This window comes from Emys orbicularis, chromosome 3 (assembly GCF_028017835.1).
Source record: "Emys orbicularis isolate rEmyOrb1 chromosome 3, rEmyOrb1.hap1, whole genome shotgun sequence".
In the NCBI taxonomy this organism is placed as follows: domain Eukaryota; kingdom Metazoa; phylum Chordata; order Testudines; family Emydidae; genus Emys; species Emys orbicularis.
This window is the reverse complement of record NC_088685.1, coordinates 141,200,758-141,219,747: the sequence shown is the minus strand read 5'-3', so window position 1 is coordinate 141,219,747 and position 18,990 is coordinate 141,200,758. Positions and strand designations below refer to the sequence as shown.

General features: G+C 40.5%; 1 protein-coding gene across 6 annotated transcripts in view; it reads left to right on the top strand.

Annotated features, from left to right (window-relative positions):
* Positions 1 to 18,990, top strand: part of RGS7 (regulator of G protein signaling 7) — a 420,700-nt gene that overhangs the window by 334,588 nt on the left and 67,122 nt on the right. For 4 of the 6 annotated variants that reach the window (XM_065400366.1, XM_065400368.1, XM_065400365.1 and 1 more), the window contains one exon: positions 3,854 to 3,905. The exons of the other annotated variants lie outside the window; for them this stretch is intronic. In XM_065400366.1, the coding sequence (XP_065256438.1) occupies positions 3,854 to 3,905 (52 nt within the window). The remainder of the gene's footprint in view (positions 1 to 3,853; positions 3,906 to 18,990) is intronic. 6 annotated transcript variants of the gene reach the window in all.

Genomic DNA, 18,990 nt, shown 5'->3' with positions numbered 1-18,990 from the left:
ATCTGTATTGTGAGGTACACAACAGATAATTCTACTACTGTTGATGATTGAGCTGTGCAAAATAATTAGATCAAAACTCCACCACCCTCTCAAACTGTGCCTAGGTTGGCAGTCACATGCATTTGCACACCACAGTTTATGCACAGAGGAGATCATGAACATGGGCAGAGATTCTTTGCATAACTCTGGGAGGTTCATAACCAGCTGAGAGGTGAACAGCTAGTCTTCCCTTCCTTCTACACACTCATACTTATAGTGAATCCCATGCCTCACTTACATACACCCCACTCTACAACAAGCCCTAGATCTGTTGTTTCTTATGTCTATAGGCCTGCCCCCCTCTTCTGTTCTTTCTTCCTTGGAAAAGTTAAACCCCTTTCCTAAATGTTTAGGGTTCATACTTTTCCTCATCTCCAGGAGATTCTTCATGGTCCACTATTTTACCTAGTCCTTAAATGCTGGGAAAGGTTGGGAGAAGAAGAAGAATGTAAGCTAAATATTTGAATTGCAGAGATGCAACGAGGCATGTCACATGTTTGAGATAAGACTAAGGGTATGTCTACACTATGAAATTAGGTCCATTTTATAGAAGTCGATTTTTAGAAATTGATTTTATACAGTCAATTGCATATGTCCACCCTAAGCGCATTAACGGTGTACTGTGGGTAGCTATTCCACAGTTCCCACAGTCTCCGCCGTCCATTGGAATTCTGGGTTAAGCTCCCAATGCCTGATGGGGCAAAAACATTGTTGCGGGTGGTTTTGGGTACATGTTCTCAGTCGCCCCTCCCTCCGTGAAAGCAACAGCAGACAATCGTTTTGCGCCTTTTTTCCTGGGTTATCCATGCAGACACCATACCACGGCAAGCATGGAGCCTGCTCAGCTCACCGTTACCACTGCTGTTGCATCAGAGAGGCTTTGAAAACCAGTTTCATGACTGGCCAGGCTTCGGTGTGACAGTAGTGTGTGTTTCTCCTTGATGCAAACCCACCCTATTTGTTGATTTTAATTCCCTGTAAGCCAACCACCCTCTCCCCCTTTGAAATAAAGTAACTATTGTTTTGAAACCATGCATTCTTTCTTTATTAATTTTTAAAAAATGAGATAACGGACAAGGTAGCCCGGGTGGGGTGGGGGAGGAGGGAAGGACAAGGCCACATTGTTTATTGTAGCCACACTAAAAATCAAACTGTTTGAATGACAGCCTTCTGTTGCCTGGGCCATCCTCTGGAGTAGAGTGGCTGGGTGCCTGGAGCCTCCCCCACCCACGTTCTTGGGCATCTGGGTGAAGAGGCTATGGAACATAGGGAGGAGGGCAGGCGGTCATACAGTGGATGCAGTGGGGGTCTGTGCTCTTGTTGGCTTTCCTGCAGCTCCAACAGATGCCTCATCATGTCCGTTTGCTCCCCCATTAGCCTCAGCATCGCATCCTGCCTCTGCTCTTCACGATCACTTAATTCTTTCCCGACCTCTGCCACTGAATGCCTCTATGCATTAAGCTGTGCCCTATCAGTGCAGGTTGGACTGCATGAGCTCGGAAAACATGTCATCACGAGTGCGGTTTTTTTCACCTTCTAATCTGTGATAACCTCAGGGACGGAGATGATGGGGGAGCATAGAAACATTCTATGCTCTACAATTCTGGGGGGACTGCATGGTCACCTGTGCTGCTGAGTTCGCCACACTGACCAAACAGGAAATGAAATTCAAAAGTTCCCGGGGCTTTTCCTGTTTACCTGGCTAGTGCATTGGCGTTCAAAGTGCTGTCCAGAGCGGTCACAATGGAGCACTCTGGGATAGGTCCTGGAGGCCAATACCGTCAATTTGCGTCTGCACTACCCCAAATTTGACCCAGCAAAGTCGATTTTAGCGCTACTCCCCTCACCGGGTAGGAGTACAGAAGTCGATTATAAGAGCCCTTTAGGTCGACGGAACGGGGTTGGTTGTGTGGACGCAGTCGTTTTTAAATCCACCTAACACAGCTAAATTCAACCTAACCCCGTAGCGTAGATCAGGCCTAAGACCTATAGCGTCCATGTAAGAAAAGGACAGTGTTATTGCTCTGTCTGGAAGAACTGTTTGTTGGCTAAGAGAGAAAAGCTGCATCATATGGCTTACACATTTCCAGTTCCACTCAAGGGATTGCTGTCCAAGACTCTGGGTGATATCAGTGTTAGCTTATTTTAGGACAGCTTTAGGGCTTAAATTCAGACTCCTGCATTTACAGCCATGCAGACTCAGGGACTGGGAAGGCGTGTGCCTTGAGAGTGGCATGCCTGGAGTCAGTATGTCTATGTATGGATAAAGCAGGCATGATGCTGCCAAGTACCTTGAGGAAACATATTTATTAGTGGGCCCTGCTGATCTTTTAAAAAAGGTTTAGCATATGCTTCTGCTAATTTAGGTATAGAGTTGTGCATAGATTTTTGGGTGGGAGGGCATGGCTGTTTACCGCCATGTATGGGAGTGCTATGTTAAAGGCTCTCTGAGCCTCTCCCCGGGGGGGCGGGCTGCCATCATTTAAGATTAACATTTAATCATTGGAACCTGGCAAAAGGAACCTCAGTTTATGCAATGAGTTGTGATATAAATTAACATCAGAGCTCTAGAACAGTGAATACCAATTCATTAGCAATGACCAACAGATGGAAAATATATTATTGTGAAATATTTCAGTCATTTTAATTCTGCAGGTGGAATGATTTTTCATTTATTAGCAATATTTCATGAACATTTAAATCAGAAATTTTTAGTTTTGACCATTTTTATTTTTGAAATTTTGCTTTACATTTTTTCATTTTGCTTTTTCATTTTTCACTTCCCGCCTTTTTCCCTTTCACCACCTTTTCTCTCGTTGTTTTCCATTGTACCACTGAAAAGGTGTGGGTGTCGAAGGATGAGGAAAAACAGAGAGAGGGGAGGGAAGGAAAAATAAAACAAACGAAAAATCCACCCTAAAAAAAGACATTTTTTCATTTTTCTAGTTCCATCGGGAAAAAATTCAAAAACAAATCAACACAAATACTGACATTTGACTATAATAATATCACATCTCAAATTTCATATTAGTGTATACACATGAATATACTGTGTATATAAATACTAGAGCTGTCTGATTTTTTTTAATCGAACAAGGTTTTTCATTGAAATATAGTCTTTCAAAAATGAATTATTTTCTTCATTTCTTACAAAATATTAATAACACTTAAAGATATCTTCCCCAACGATATAAACAAAATGCGATTGAAATAAAAAAAATCATTTTGTTTGCAATAAAAGAAAAAAGTAAATAACATTTTAGGTATTTTTTAATGGAAAAATAAAGAACTGCATTTTGAAGGCCTCGACAGTAATACAACTTTAAAATTTTGAATATTTTTGTGAAAATAGCCTGTCCTTTTTGACCAACTCTAATAAATACCTACTAGTGAGTTGCTTAGATTCTTAACATACCGTTTATTAATCACAAGTTCTGCAAAATCAAAGATTGAATGGGTCATAAAGAGTGCAAAAACTTCTCACCTCTAAACATTGATTCTTCAGGTTGGTGTGAGCATGTTCCTGGAGAAAGTAGGGCTGCCCTGTACCTGTTCTGTAGTTTATCAATAATAATAATACTTCATTCTTCTTAGCTGCTATTCTAGCACACTACACAAATACCATAAATAAGCATACAAAAGTAATTTGCCATTTTGATGCCTATTTCAAAATTGCTGGATTTACAATACAGTGGATTTCCGAAGAAAACATAAATAACCTTTACAAAACAGTGTCAGTCTAGGAATTGTATAATGCTTGCTTTGTCTAACCTGAATTCCCTGCTTTTTTGTTTTATTTTGTTTTATTCTATAGACACCCTATTTTTGGCCATCAAATTGTTGGGAGCCGGAAAATACAGACTATGGTCAGTGTGGATACCTATTCTTTCTATCAGGAGTCTTGTATTGTATGTATAAAAATATTATTACAGTCTGTCTTGTTAAGCTATCCCACCATTAAAAACACTGTTGTTGTTTTGTTCAATCCCAGTGCAAGAACTGCTGATGCTCAGCTCAAGGTTGGCTTTGATTTTATAAAGTTTATTAAGGCAGAAGTCAAATATGAATGTGATCCAGGAATACAAAAATAGCATTACATTGCTGTGCACATTGTAAATACATATGGTGACAAAGTCTCAGTGAAACAGAAGGTACTTTAAAAGTAGTGATTCTACCATGCTGATGAGATTTAAACACATGCAAGCAACCCGGTTAGGATTCACAAACTCATAGTGGGCCAAACTTTCAAAGATATGTGCATGTATGTATCCAGTGGACATATGGAAATCAGTTATTTGTTCGTACACATGGCCACACAAATACATGTGCATACATTCAGGTTCACATGGATGGGAATGGCCACATCTGTGTACAATATGTTATTTCATGCCATATGTAGGGAGGCCATTTGTCCAGTTTAAAGCCGGACAATCCTAGATTTATGCCGTACTGTTCCTGTCCAGTAGAGACTTAGCACTGGACATGGCTTTATCCATTGAAAATGAGAGGCAAGAATAGGAAGAGATTGTGGATGCAGGAGGATGCCAGAGGGGCGGGGTCAAGGTGACACCTCCGTATGTAGTGATGCAGGCATGGGTGGGCCAATGCAAGCAGGCTCACACACGGGCAGAGTCATGCAGGCAGGGATGGGCTAGTGCAGGGGGCCGACACAGAAGGGGGTGGGGCTGTGTGTGTGGGCTAAAATAGGGTGGGGCCATGTGGGTAGGCTGATGCAGAAGGGGGAGGGGCCATATGGGCAGGGGCATTGAAATCCTGTATTCTGAGGAGGTGCCAGGGCCACCCTAGCCATGTTTAGCATTTACACACACAAATTATACGTGCATAATTGGTTAAAAAAACCACTATAAAATGACTAAAGCCAAGATTTTTCAAAAATTAGTATCTAAAGTTAGGTTCCTATGTCCACATGTATGCACCGAATTAAGTGTTGTGGTTTTCCATGAAACTGATCAATCAACAGCTCCCTTTCATTTTAATGGGAGCTGCTGGATACTCAGGACTTTTGGAAAAACTGCCCATTTATTTTGGTGACTAAATATCCTAACTTCAGGCACCCATTTTTAAAAAAAAAAATATCTTGGCTGAATGCTTTGGAAATTCAAGGTGGTGTGCACTACAGTGTGTTCAACCTCAGTATTGGAGAGCTGTGGGCTAATGGAATCTGCATAGGGTTGGAAGTCAGTCCAACATTCTTTTCTTATCTTCGCAGTTGACTTGTGTGATTTTTGGGTAAATCACTAAATCCAACAATTTCAAACTCAGGTGCCTAATGTTAGGCATCTAAATAACTAGCCCGATTTTCAGAGGTGATGAGCACCAACAACTCTCAAGTCTGAAAATGCTGATGCTAACCTCTCCAGGCCTCAGTTAGCTCATGTGTACAATGGGGAAAAAATGCTTACCAACCTTGTATAACACGGAGATTTGTAGATTAAAAGTACAGTAGAAGTCCAGAATGTTGTTATGGATCTAATATTTAGACTGCTGTGATTAGTCACTGAGGCAGGAAGATATTTGATTCAGCACTTAATATTATTGCCTCTTTCTTTCTTTTCTTTCCTTCTTAGCAGTTTTTCACAGCTTTCCTTTAAGTGTTGTCCTATCTATTCACAGTCTCCTGGGTTATGGAAAACCAGAAAGTTATGAAACATGGTTCCCAAGGGAAACCAAGCTGTTCACCAGAAAAAAGCCTATGGGATAACTGGGGGAGTTAATAAATATGCTAAAATGTTTATTAGAACCCTTCACTGTCTAATATTAGGTCTGAGTCTGAAGTCAGCCTGAGAAAATTGCTGTCACTATCCACTGATGTTGATGAGGAGGTACAATGTCTAGCTGCCTTACTAAAGTGACCTTCCAGCTGAGAAAAAGCAATAATGAAGATTAAAAAGGAAACCCCACAGTCAGAATCAGAATTATCAATTTGGGCGGGGGGAACGGGGGGTGAAGAGAGACTCTCCAGGGTATCAGAATAGATCTCAGGATCTGTCTATCCCTCCACACAGCGATGTGCCAGGAGAGTTTCTTGTTTCTTTGTGCTGGGCTCCTCCAGCTATCATATAGGCTTTACCACTAAACAGCTCAGTTTCCTGTTTTTAGTATAGGAAGGCCTGGGGGTGGGCATAATTTTAAAGGAAATTAGAAATCCTGTGTTGTGGAGTGCTGAGTTTTTAATGGATTTCCATGGTATATTAACCCTTCTACTGATTAGGGTCTATCACCATGCATGGGCTGGAAGGCCGCTGAGATTTTTCTGCTGAACATACAGCAATGATTTGAGGAAACAGTTGCAATCTCAGTCCAAATAACTGGATCACTAAGCTATGATAGCGAACAAGAAATCTTTTTTTCAAGATTATTTAAATTCTTAGACCACAGTGGTTAATTCTTGTACCTTAGGGCCTACATATTTTTAAACACTCAGTTGAAGCCTGTAGGAGTTCTGCATTCAAGACAGTGACAAAGCTAGACATTTAAAAATTAAAAAGTCAGATTCTACCATTATTACTCATGCTGAGAAATAATTTACTCCAGAAACTGACCCATTGACTAGTGGCTCTAAATTAAAACACGCTCATTAAAAAATCAAAGAACCCCAGGAATGTTCAAAACAGTATTTTACTTACAAGTCATTTTTAAACTATGAATGCTTCTGGTGTTTCTGAAGGAGAGCTGACATTTTACTGCTGCTACATAGCATTCAGGGCCTCATGCAATGAGTGCTCTGCTCACACCTTCCACTTGGAACAGAAGAATGGCAATACCAGATCAGATCAGTGGTCCATTTAATGCACTAATCCGTCTCCAAAATTGGCCAGTAGCAGATTCTTCAGAGGAAGGTCTAAAACTCTCACAGTGGACAACTTTGCAATAATATCCCTGTTGGGTAACCTTCTTCCCAATTCCAGGCAGTTAGAAGTTGTTTTATATCCTGAAGCATAAGGGTTCATATTATATTTATGAATTTTTATCCTACCCAGTTTAATTGCATATATTGAATATAGTGGGAGTTCTGAATGCAGACCACTTGCAAGATTCATAGATTCTAGGACTGGAAGGGACCTCGAGAGGTCATTGAGTCCAGTCCCCTGCCCTCATGGCAGGACCAAATACTGTCTAGACCATCCCTGATAGACATTGATCTAACCTACTCTTAAATATCTCCAGAGATGGAGATTCCACAACCTCCCTAGGCAATTTATTCCAGTGTTTAACCACCCTGACAGCTAGGAATTTTTTCCTAATGTCCAACCTAAACCTCCCTTGCTGCAGTTTAAGCCCATTGCTTCTTGCTCTATCCTTAGAGGCTAAGGTGAACAAGTTTTCTCCCTCCTCCTTATGACACCCTTTTAGATACCTGAAAACTGCTATCATGTCCCCTCTCAGTCTTCTCTTTTCCAAACTAAACAAACCCAATTCTTTCAGCCTTCCTTCATAGGTCATGTTCTCAAGACCTTTAATCATTCTTGTTGCTCTTCTCTGGACCCTCTCCAATTTCTTCACATCTTTCTTGAAATGCGGTGCCCACTATTGCACTGATAGTTTGTAACAAAGGAAGTGCTAATCAACAAGATTGAAATTCAGTGCTCTGCAGAAGACCCACAAAAGGTCTATGAACCCCTGAAATCCTATTTTGAGGGCAAAATAGCTCTTAAGTAGGATTTCAGTGTCCAGGGCCGGCTCCAGCATTTCTGCCGCCCCAAGAAGAAAAAAAAAAAAAAAAAGCTGCGATCATGATCACGATCGGCGGCGGCAATTGGGGGGGGGGGGGAAAGCCACGATCGGTGGCGGCAGTTTAGCGGCAGGTCCTTCGCTCCTAGAGGGAGTGAGGGACCTGTCGCCCCCGAATTGCCGCACGTGCCGCCCCTCTCCCTTGGCCGCCCCAAGCACCTGCTTGTTAAGCTGGTGCCTGGAGCCGGCCCTGTCAGTGTCTTAAAAGTCTTAGGGGATTTATAGTTCTCAATGGGCCCTCTGCAGAAAGGCAAATTTCACCCTAAAAGAGTTAAAAAGAGATGCTGCAGACTTTCACAGTAGTTTACTAGTAAATGATGTATAGAAAATGTAGGTAATTGCCCATAATAAACCATTTTTAAATAAATAGAACTTACATTAAAGCCATTTGTGGCACCTTAGAGACTAACAAATTTATTTGAGCATAAGCTTTCGTGGGCTACAGCCCACTTCTTCAGATGCATAGAATGGAACATATATTGAGAAGATATATATACACATACAGAGAGCATGAAAAGGTGGGAGTTGTCTTACCAACTCTGAGATGCCAGTTAAGTAAGAGAAAAAACTTTTGAAGTGATAATCAAGATAGCCCAGTACAGACAGTTTGATAAGAAGTGTGAGAATGCTTACATGGGGAGATAGATTCAATGTTTGTAATGGCTCAGCCATTCCCAGTCTCTATTCAAGCCTAAATTGATTGTATCTAGTTTGCATATCAATTCAAGTTCAGCAGTTTCTCCTTGGAGTCTGTTTTTGAAGCTTTTCTGTTGCAAAAATTGCCACCCTCAGGTTTGTTATTGAGTGACCAGTCAGGTTAAAGTGTTTTACTGGTTTTTGAATGTTATGATTCCTGATGTCAGATTTGTGTCCATTTATTCTTTTGCATAGAGACTGTCCGGTTTGGCCAATGTACATGCCAGAGTGGCATTGCTGGCACATGTACATTGGACTAAGAAAATATTATACAAATCATAAAAAAGTGTAAAGTTTCCCTTTAAATAAAGGCAGGCACACCTACCATTATTCATCCAGTGCTGTACTGCTACTTATGATGAACAGTGACAATAAAATAATTAACCTTAAGCTAGAAATGAAATAAGGTTGAGACATAGCATTTGTTCCTTCATTACCAAGTTAACTCCAAAAAGAAATGCTTTTTTATTCCTTTATAGACTATGTTAACATCTACTTTACAATGTTATTTCACTTTCTGCTTTGTTAGCTGAGGGTATACAATATTTTCATGACAAAGATTTAGCTATAGGCAATGTGTGTAAAACAGATGATGTCCTTTCTTGACACATCCTTGAAATATATTTTTGGAGATTATTTTTAAAGAGGCTGCTGGCCAATTCCTAGAGCTGTGCTATAGTGAACCATGCTACTGATACAGGCATTAGACTTTTATCTTGGATCAAGGTAAAATATCTTGGCCTCCATTTTGAAGGTAACTAGATGCCCACTTTTTGGATGCTCAAACTGAGACATCTAAGAAGGTCCTAATTTTCTGAAAGTGCTGAGCATTCAATCTCTGAAAATCAGGATCCTTTAGTGATTCTGGGTGCCTAAATTGAGATATTTTAGTCACTTTTAAACATGTAAGTCCTTGGCTTTCATTTAACTGATTGTATCGATTTTAAAGTTCTACACAGTGGGACCCAACCATGCTGGAGAGTTTCTCCCATGCAAAGTTCCACTGAATTCAGCAGGACTTGGTACAGGAGTAAAGGTGTGGGTCCTTTGCAGTAATCTAGACTGGTGGAGTTTGAGTAGTTCTGCATCCTCTCTGTATTGGATAGAGTTCCTATCTTATGACTTGTTCATGTGGCTATTAAAACTATGATCTCACAGTTTAGAAAGCTGGCTCTGCTTTATATTGTTGCTCTAGATTGAGTGAGTGTACTAATGGCTGAACATACTGTCTACTTGTACTCTGATAGAGCAATTAATTCTGCAAATTAAAATGTTATATGCCCAACTCCCCTCTTATTTAAAATTAAATTTACTGGATTAATAGAGGTTCTTCTGGCAAATTAAAAACACTTCTGTGTCATTGAAAGTTTATGAAATATTGAGGCTATTTATGTTCATAGTCAGAAGGATCAGGGTTCATCTCAGTTTGGCCAAATCTAATGAATGTTAATCCATATGCATATGGGATCAGTTCTCATGAGGCTTGTCAGTTCCTTTCTCGGGTTTAGTGACTCACAGCTGTTGGGAATTTGAGGAATTTAATTCTCCCACATTCTCTTGTTTAAATAATAATATAGAAAAAAGATGAAAGGCAGAGAAAAGTTCCAAGGTTCACAGGTAATTACAGTCTATATAAATACAACAAATAATTGTAACAATGTAGAAAACAGTATTTTGGGGGGAGAAGAAGGAGGCGGTAATAAGAAATGTTTCAGGAGAAAGGTGAATAGAAGTGGGTGAAATTATATAATGGATTGAGCACAGGAAAAGTGAGAGTTGGAGGGGATTTTATTTTTGTTCTAGAGTTAGGAGCTGTAGATCAAGAGAAGAGATGGATATGAGCTATCAGGGAATCTTCAAATAGGTAAAACGAGATAGGGAAGCTGTTCTGGATTATGGGGACAAAAGGAGACAGATATGTGTCTTTGAATGTGAATGGAAACTGTGGAATGGGCTGAATTACAATGATAATTTCAGAAAGGGAGGTGGGGGATGCTGGGTGCGGGAGGGGCAAATTCTTTAAGTCTATGAGAGAGGTAATGTACTGGTTCCTGAAATGGACTAAAGGTCGGGTAATGTGTTCCCATTTTATGGTATAAATGAGGTGATTAGCTGGTACATTTTGGACAAAACAAAGTTAGAAGAATTAGTAGTATGGACTGAAGAAATCCATAAAGGAAATCATTCCACTAGTTCAGGCTAAGAAGAGAGGAAGACATGCATAAGAGCTTCAGCAAAGGGGTTGAGATAGTGTCTGCTGTGGACAGGACAGTATTTTGGGGGTGATAGTAGGCAAATATATAGATCTAGGCAACATGAAAAACAAAAGATTCCTGAGTCTAAAAGAATATGCAGCTTTTTCTCCACTAGAGGTGAAGGACAGGGAACAGTGGTGGTTAGGATGAGAGGGCTCTTACCAATTACAGTGTAGGCCAGGGTAGTCAATTATTTTTTGTCAAGGTCCAAATTTCTTAGTAAAGATATAGTCAAGGTCCAGACTCTAGAGAAAATAATAAGAAACTCCAACTAATAATGATGATAATAACTAAAAAAGATGTTGGGGTCTGTTCAAAAATGTCTGGCGGTCTGGATTTGGCCCATAGCCTACACCAGGGGTAATCAATAGGTAGACCATCAGTTTGGGGACAAATTATGGCTTCCTCTGGGTGAGTGCTCTGTGTGGAAGGTAGCATAGGGAGCCTCTTTGCCCTTTCCCTAGGACACTCGTGCTCATGAGACAGCAATAATTTATGCTCCCCTGTGCAGGGTGTATAGCATCACCAGAGAGGACAAGTTGTTGGGTCAGAGTCTGGGCATAGTCCCACTTTCCTGGAACCAGACAGAACCTTGAGATCTGCGCTATAGGGAGCATGCACTGCACCCTTTCATCCTCCTCCTCTCCTGTTTGGGAGCTTTCAACTTGCTCCTCTTTAGGTAGTAACACATCAATGGCACTGCCATTCCTGCAGTACATGGCCTGCTATCCCCAGTCGGGCTCTGCCCGTAGGTGCCATAATTTGCCCAACTCGGTTGGGAAGTTCTGCTGAAGACATGAGCAGGTGAGAAAAGCAGAGAGTGAGAAACAGTGACAGATTGAATGTAATAGAGATTTGGAGAGAAGGCAGGGCAAAGCAGGATATCCATGGTGTTGGAGAGAGTGAAAGCTGCCAGCATCTGAGTTAGGACTTGTTATTCTTGAGAGAGTTCTGGAGGAAGAGTTATACTGCTGGATGTACCACAGGCTTTCTGTATGACCTGGGTAAGTCACAGAGTGTATTTCATCTTCCGTATCTGTAAAATGCAAATAATTCTTCACAAGGGTGTTGTGAGGCTAAACTAATGTGCACTAAGTTTCTCACACGAGATTCTCACATGAAAGGTGCTATTAAAGTGTAAAATATATTATTGTTATTTCTAGCTCTAATTATGTTAGACCAGGGAGGCATCACTGTTTCTCAAGACACTGGCCATTCAGATAGCTGAAGAAGGTTTTTAGGTGTTTGGTTAGTAGGAAAGGGAAAAAATTGGGGAAAGAAATTCAATAAGTGGATATTGATTAATAATGACATAACTGATGTTGTAGGATAGAAGAGAGGGAAGATTACGGAAGATGAGAACAGGATAAGTTCAGAGATAGAATGGGCAGGAGATTGCAGGCTTGGGTTCTGGGGAGTCAAAGGAAGGAACTGGATTTTCATGACTCCACTGATTCTGGTTGAAGAGAAAAATACAGTGGTTGTTAGGTGATATGAAAGTTCATGTGTCAGACTTGGGCTAGTGAGGTTTTTGCTTCTTCATGGGTGTGTGTGGGGGGGAGAATTTAGCAGGTAGAAAACATGAGATTAGAAGACTATAAAAACAACCAAGCAAATAGGCTGCAGTCAATTACAAATGCTAGTGAGTTAAATGTTACAGAATACCATACTATGTGGAGAATCAGAAATGAAATGGATAGTTCAAAATGTCCCTCAGTGTTGTTTTCTTCTTGCAAAAATTCATTTCAGTTTTGCATCTTGCTAGCGGATTAGTTCAGTGTTTTTCATTTTGTTAGAAAAACACAGCTCTGGGTAAAAAAATAGAGAAACAGATGTAAAACTAAATTGGCCAACGGTTTCATGCTGGCAAAGATCAAATATATCTGTACAAAATTTTGAGAGAGCTTGGAATTTACTTGACGGGGCAGTTGACAGGACAAGCTATCAATAGCTTCAATGCAGAGCCTCACTTCCCCATTGATATAACCAATATAACCTTTAGCTTTCTCTCATGTGCTGTTAGTTTCTATTTTAATTCAAATGTACCTGTATGTTATCCTTTTGTTATCCTTATCTGTCAAACAAAAGAGGAAAATCTGTGGATCAGAAATCTAAGGTGACATTAACTAAACTTCTTGCACAAAAACACCATATCACCCACGGGCAAGCACTTTTCACAAAATGATCACTCCATATCTGGCCTCTCAGTCCTCATCCTCAAAGGAAGCCTGCACAACACCTTCAAAAGTCGAGCCTAGGAACTTACATTCATAATTTTGCTAGACACTAAAAAAATCATGGTCTTAATAAAGGCAATGGATTTATGGCTTATTACAACAATCTGTAACCCATTAACTCCCATCTTATGTCCTTATGACTGTAAAGGAGTTAACTAGCTGCTTCACCTTGAATAGTCTCTTACAATATATGTTAACTACTTATGTTAAACAATCTGTTCCCCCTTGTATTTATCTGTGACAATCTGAGTATCTTTCCCAGACCTGAAAAAGAGCCCTGTGTAGCTTGAGAGCTTGTCTCTTTCACAAACAGAAGTTGATCCTATAAAAGATATTACCTCATCTGCCTACTATGAATGTTCATGAATCTTTTATCCAGGTTGAATTACAATAAAATAAGGAAATAATCCCCAGTGGCAATATACCACTTCTCTTTCTCTAGGTAAAGTGGAGTCTGAAAGCTTCAGCTATCAGGGATTCTTTATGAAATGGGAGAGAAGGCCAAAAAAAAAAAAAAATCTATCTTTTTGCATTGCCCTTGAGAATTTAAGTGGCAATTTTCTTTTCCAGAGTTTTTCTTTCTAGAGATATTGTCTTTCCCAATCAGAGCTAAATTCAGCTATAGTACTGCTGAACTTGGCCTATCATACCTCAGTTACATCTGCAGAACATAACATACAGGTTTGTCTCATCTTACGCGGGGGTTCCATTCCGCGGTTAGCGCGTAAAGCGAAAACTGCGTATAGCCAAAACCCCATTGAGTTCAATGTTGGGCGAAATCGCCCGCACTACAGGTATAGTATTAAAACTGTTGTATTTCTCTTTTTTTTTTTTTTTTTTTTTGCCGACCGCGTAAAGTTGAAATCGCGCATGTTAAATGCGCGTAAGATGCGACAGACCTGTATACTAGGTAAATGCGAGCATAGACAGGCAATTGCAATCATAAACCACACTTTTATTCAGCTTAATTTTCCATTTAGAACATGTTTGTCTACTTATTTTGCATTCACAGTTTAAAATGTCTGTTTGAAAATTTGACCTCTTATCTCAAACTTTCTTTCTCTAGTAGGCAGTCATTTTACTAATCTCTGTATGGCTCTGCATAGCAACACAGTTTGAATTAACAGAATCCAGAGCTGGGAATAAGACCTCTTAAGTCATCTAACCCATCTCCCTGACATCACAGATTTGGTTCTTAGAATGGTATTACTTGTATTAATGCCTTGCCCTGTCTAGTTTTATATACCAAGCTATTGGGGCTTGAACACTTCACTTGAGAGACATCCACACCCTGATAAAATCTCCCTGCCAAATGCAATCTTTCATACTTTTAGCCCATTGTTCCTAGTCATTAGTAATGATAAAATAACCATTAACTCTTGGCTAGTGATTTTCTTCCAGGGATCTCACACCACTTTACAAAGCTACGTCAGTAGCATTTAACCTCATTTTACTGATGAGAAAACTAAGCTACAAATTTCAGTGACTTGCCCAGGATCAGACAAAGGGAATGGGAATGAAATCTTAGTCTCCAGACTTTTGTTCAGTCTTGTGCCCTCACTGCTGGGTCCTTTAGTCTCCCTTACTAGGTGCAGCATCTTGTTAATGTTATTTTACATGAACAGTATTGCAGTTCTGTATTTTTTTTTTAAATGTAAAACAACCGAATGCTATAGAAATTGGCAGCATATACAGAATATCTGAGCTAGTAGCTTGGTGGAAGGACTGGCTAAAAGGATCATCTATTTGCATTTAGATTCATCCCACAATGGAGAAGCCCTGTTGCTCGGGACACACAAAATTAGACTGGACAAAATCCAAGTATATGTGCTCAAGGGAGCAAACCTGTATTAGCATGGAGCTGGACTAGACCTACGAGGTTTATTCCCAGTTCTAGAGTCTATGAATTCAAACCCCGTTGTTCTGCTGTGCAGAGCTACATTAGTCACCAGAAGCTACCTCTGACACATAAATGATTCAGAGAAAGTCTCAGTTCAAAGCTTGCTGGAACCAGGATGCCCTGTGTTTTGCCCTGAAGCCTGCCAAATTTTGATGCAGACAGATGACCATCTGCAAGTCTGTCCATAGGTGCCTTCTACATGCCTTCTACCTGTATTCGTGAACTTTATCTTAGGCATCAGCTATTGACATGCCTTAGCATTAACTAGGTCAGCAGAATATAGGAGGAGAGGCAGCTTTTCATAGTCCTTCACCCCAGGAGTGACTCCAAAGTGCAAGGCTCTTTAACACAGAACTATAATATTTTTCTGTCTCATAACTGTGGCACTAAGGTGATAAGAAAAAAGAGTTATAGCTGAGAATTCTCTTGTGCAGCCCAGTGCAGGTTGTTTGCCAACATTTTCATAAATGTACTTAGGAAAAGTTCTCTGGAACTTTCTAATCAAGTGTGACCCAAATAGCTGTTTTTAAACATCTGTTTGCTGTTGCATTACTATAAATGCATTGTTAATCTAGGTTTAAATCCTGGCCTTTATCAATATAAACAATGTAATTTCTTATAGAAAGAATAAATTTAAAGATTTATAAATATAATTCAGAATTTTCAGAATTACTTTCAAATCACTGCTTTGAATAAACTAAACTGATTTGACTATTTCATTATTAATATGAAAATTAAATCTGCCAGTCTATGAATAGGGAGCTAACAAAAGACATGGGGGTGATTTCATTTGGGAGTGGTATATGGTCATGCGGCTCTCCAAAGCCACTGAAGCCTGCGATAGCTGAACATCCCCAGGCTTATGTAAGAGGGTGTAATTGCATTGTAGATACTTGAGACTAACTGATGAAAGTTTTTGTGCCCAGTTCACATAAAAACTGGCATTTTCTTTTTTATGCTTAAGTGGAAAATGAAACCTGAGTTAAGTGAGCATCCTAGAGACCAGAAATAATTAATTGCTTGATAGAAGCATCAGTGAGGTAAAGGAATAATTTGCACTGTAAATGGTGGTGATACTTAAACTGGGCACTTGTTACAGATTTGTCTATTGGCAGTGCAGATTTAGTCTAATCCTTGATCAGGCACATTCAAAGATTGCTAATTTATCTGCCCTCAGGACAGTGTCTGTCTGAACTCTGTAGACCTTATTTTAGCTTTTATTCTTTTTCCCTGGCAATATTGAATGTATGCATATGACTCCCATTTTGACTCTGAAGCCAAAATTTGGTCCTATAGCTAATATTAGCTTCAGATGTATTCTGAGAAATAGGTGAAGGTAACATCTGTAAATTCTCATGATTTATGTTTGTTACTGAATTAACCTATATCAGGCACTATTAAACCAAATAAAGTGTCCATGTTAGGGTTTCTTTTCATAATTATTTTTTTTTCCAACCAAAACAATTTGGCAAAATCAATACAAAATGTTAGTATCATTAAATCTTTATTTTTTGCTGAAAAAAGTTTTGAACAAAAATATTTAACCATGCCATTGAAAGACACACTTAAAAAATAATGTCTTGTAAAGATTTTTTCCCTTCTCTTTTGCCTCACAGACATTCAGCCTGGCCCTCAATTTCTTGTGCATTTAAAATTCTTACTGATTTCACTGGGAATCTTGCATAAAGATAACAATATCACTCTCATGGTAGTAGTGTAGATGGGTTCTTCTGATCCTACTCGGTGGGATCTCCTATTGAGGTGTCATCAGACCTAATTGTAAAGCCCACCCTGAACCCAACTAGACCACAAGTAACTTGAACCTGATCCAAGCCCAAGTATGTCAAGTCATTGGTCATATCTGACCTGACCCAACACTTGTAGTTGGGTTTTATTGGGTTCAAGTTGGGCTGCAAGGTCAGATGCAGAGCTGCCAGTGTTGGAGCTGGAAGAGTAACATGGCTGGGACATTGCAAACGGAGCATGTGCTTCTGCTTCACAAACATGCAGTGCTCCCGCTCCCTGCCCCAAAGAGCCCAGGGCCACCAATACCTGCATGCTGGTGAGGCCACAGCCCCCTGGACCACCCAGACCGCAGCCAGACGGTTGGACAGCCCTATCACTGTGCAGACACAGAGTAACCCCCCTCCTCTTCACTTCCACTGTCACCTCCTGCCTGGCCCCGCTGCAGGAATCCAGGCACGGGGAGGGGGTCAGAGTGGGAGGGGTATAGACCTTGGGATGGTGTGGTGGCACATGATCGGTAGCCACTTACAGATCCCCCTGATCATTACCTCAGATTTCCTGAATTGTTGCAGCAAGGGCACCATGAAATACTCTAGGCTGGGCAGTCGGGGTGAGGTGCAGCGTGGGGCAGGGCAGAGGCTGACCGGTGCAGGGTCCTGGCTGGCCATGCTGCTGCACTTGCAGGTGAGCCACGTTGTGTCTCTCTCTCCCTCATCTGGAAACAGCTGATGTGAGTGCAGCACTGCCTCCCCTTGTGGCACCACCTCCACCAGCCACTGGCCCTTGCCTCACACCCCCCCAGTCTTCTTGGGCCTAATTTTAAAGCCCAACCTGAACCTGGCCTGAGTGTGTCAACCCTTTTTCCAGTCCAACTTGTACCCAACACTTGTAGTCGATTCCCATTGGGTTCAGATCAGGTTGCAAGTCTGTAGTCTTCAAAGACCCAGTCCTGGTGCCATTCAAAACTCCCAAATCAGTGGGAGTTTTGTCACTTACTTCAGTGGGAGCTTGATCAGGCTCCATCTGAGCAACTAACTAACTTCATGGCCTTAAACTTTTAGAATGGGAGCTGTGGGTTTTCCACTAAATAGGTGTATGTAATGTATAAAATTAGTCCTCTTCCTTGTTCAATGTTTGAAACCTCATAATTATCTCTATGGTCTTCTTTTAAAAAAAAAAAAAAAAAAAAAACCTGCAGAGGCTTTGCATGAGCTTTAAATGATAATTAAACAGTTGAGAGTTGAAAATGGCTGAACCCTGAAAATGGGTTATTGTGATTAAATATATTTAAAAGCTGTTGCGAAGAGGCAACATATCTCAGTGGGACATGGTCAGTAATTTTACTGCTGAGCTGTCAAGTTGCCCACATTTTGTAACCCAGTTATTGTGGGTGAGATTTTCAAAAACACATAGCAATTCGTTAGCTCAGTTTCCATTGAAGTTAATGGGTACGTCTACACCCAGGCCCACAGACTTGTGCTAGCAGGGTGTGCTAATATCAGCTAAACATCGCTGTGTAGATGGCACTTTGAAGTTGTGGCTCGGACTGGAACTGGGACCCTGAAGCCCCTCCAGACTTCAGAGCCCACGCTCCAGCCCAAGCTGCAACTTCAAAGCACCGTGTGCATAGCTATTTTTAGAGTAGTAGTGTGAGCTCTGCTAGCATAAGTGGAATGGAACTGGGCTGGGAGGCTCATTCCTAGATGCTGTGTAGACAGGCCAAATGAGTGTTTTATCATTGGTTTAAATAGATTCTTACCTTATTGCCCAGACAGATGCAGGTTTAAAGTGGGGCTTATGTCTAGTAGTTTGGAAAAACAGTCCCTGCACATTGGCTGTCTCAGAAAGCACGACCCTACAAAAAATAAACAAACAGAAAAGTAAGTTCAGGGGAAGAGAACAAATATACTAATATAAATACCTAGCTCTTATATGGCACTTTTCATCAGTAGATCTCAATGTGCTTTATAAAGCAGGGCAGTGTCATTATCCCCATTTTATAGATGGAGAAGTGGAGGCATAGAGAGATACGGTGACCTGTCCAAGGCCAGTACTCAAGTGGCAGAGATGAGACTAGAATCCAGGTCTCATGGCTTCCAGTCCAGCGCTCTATGACATCCCTTTGCGTGTGGCATTATTCTGTTTCCTTGTACATTTAAATTATCTTGGTCATCTGAATTTGTGGAACATTGCTCATTGATATGGTCTTTTAAAAAGTTGCTACTCAAGCTCTGTTTTTCCATGGTACTCCAATCTGTTCTAAATCATATGCTATTGCTACAACTATATAATTTGTTTTACTGGAAGGCAATCAGATTGATTGCAAAATCATGTTAAAGTATACAAGCACTAAAATAAGATTATA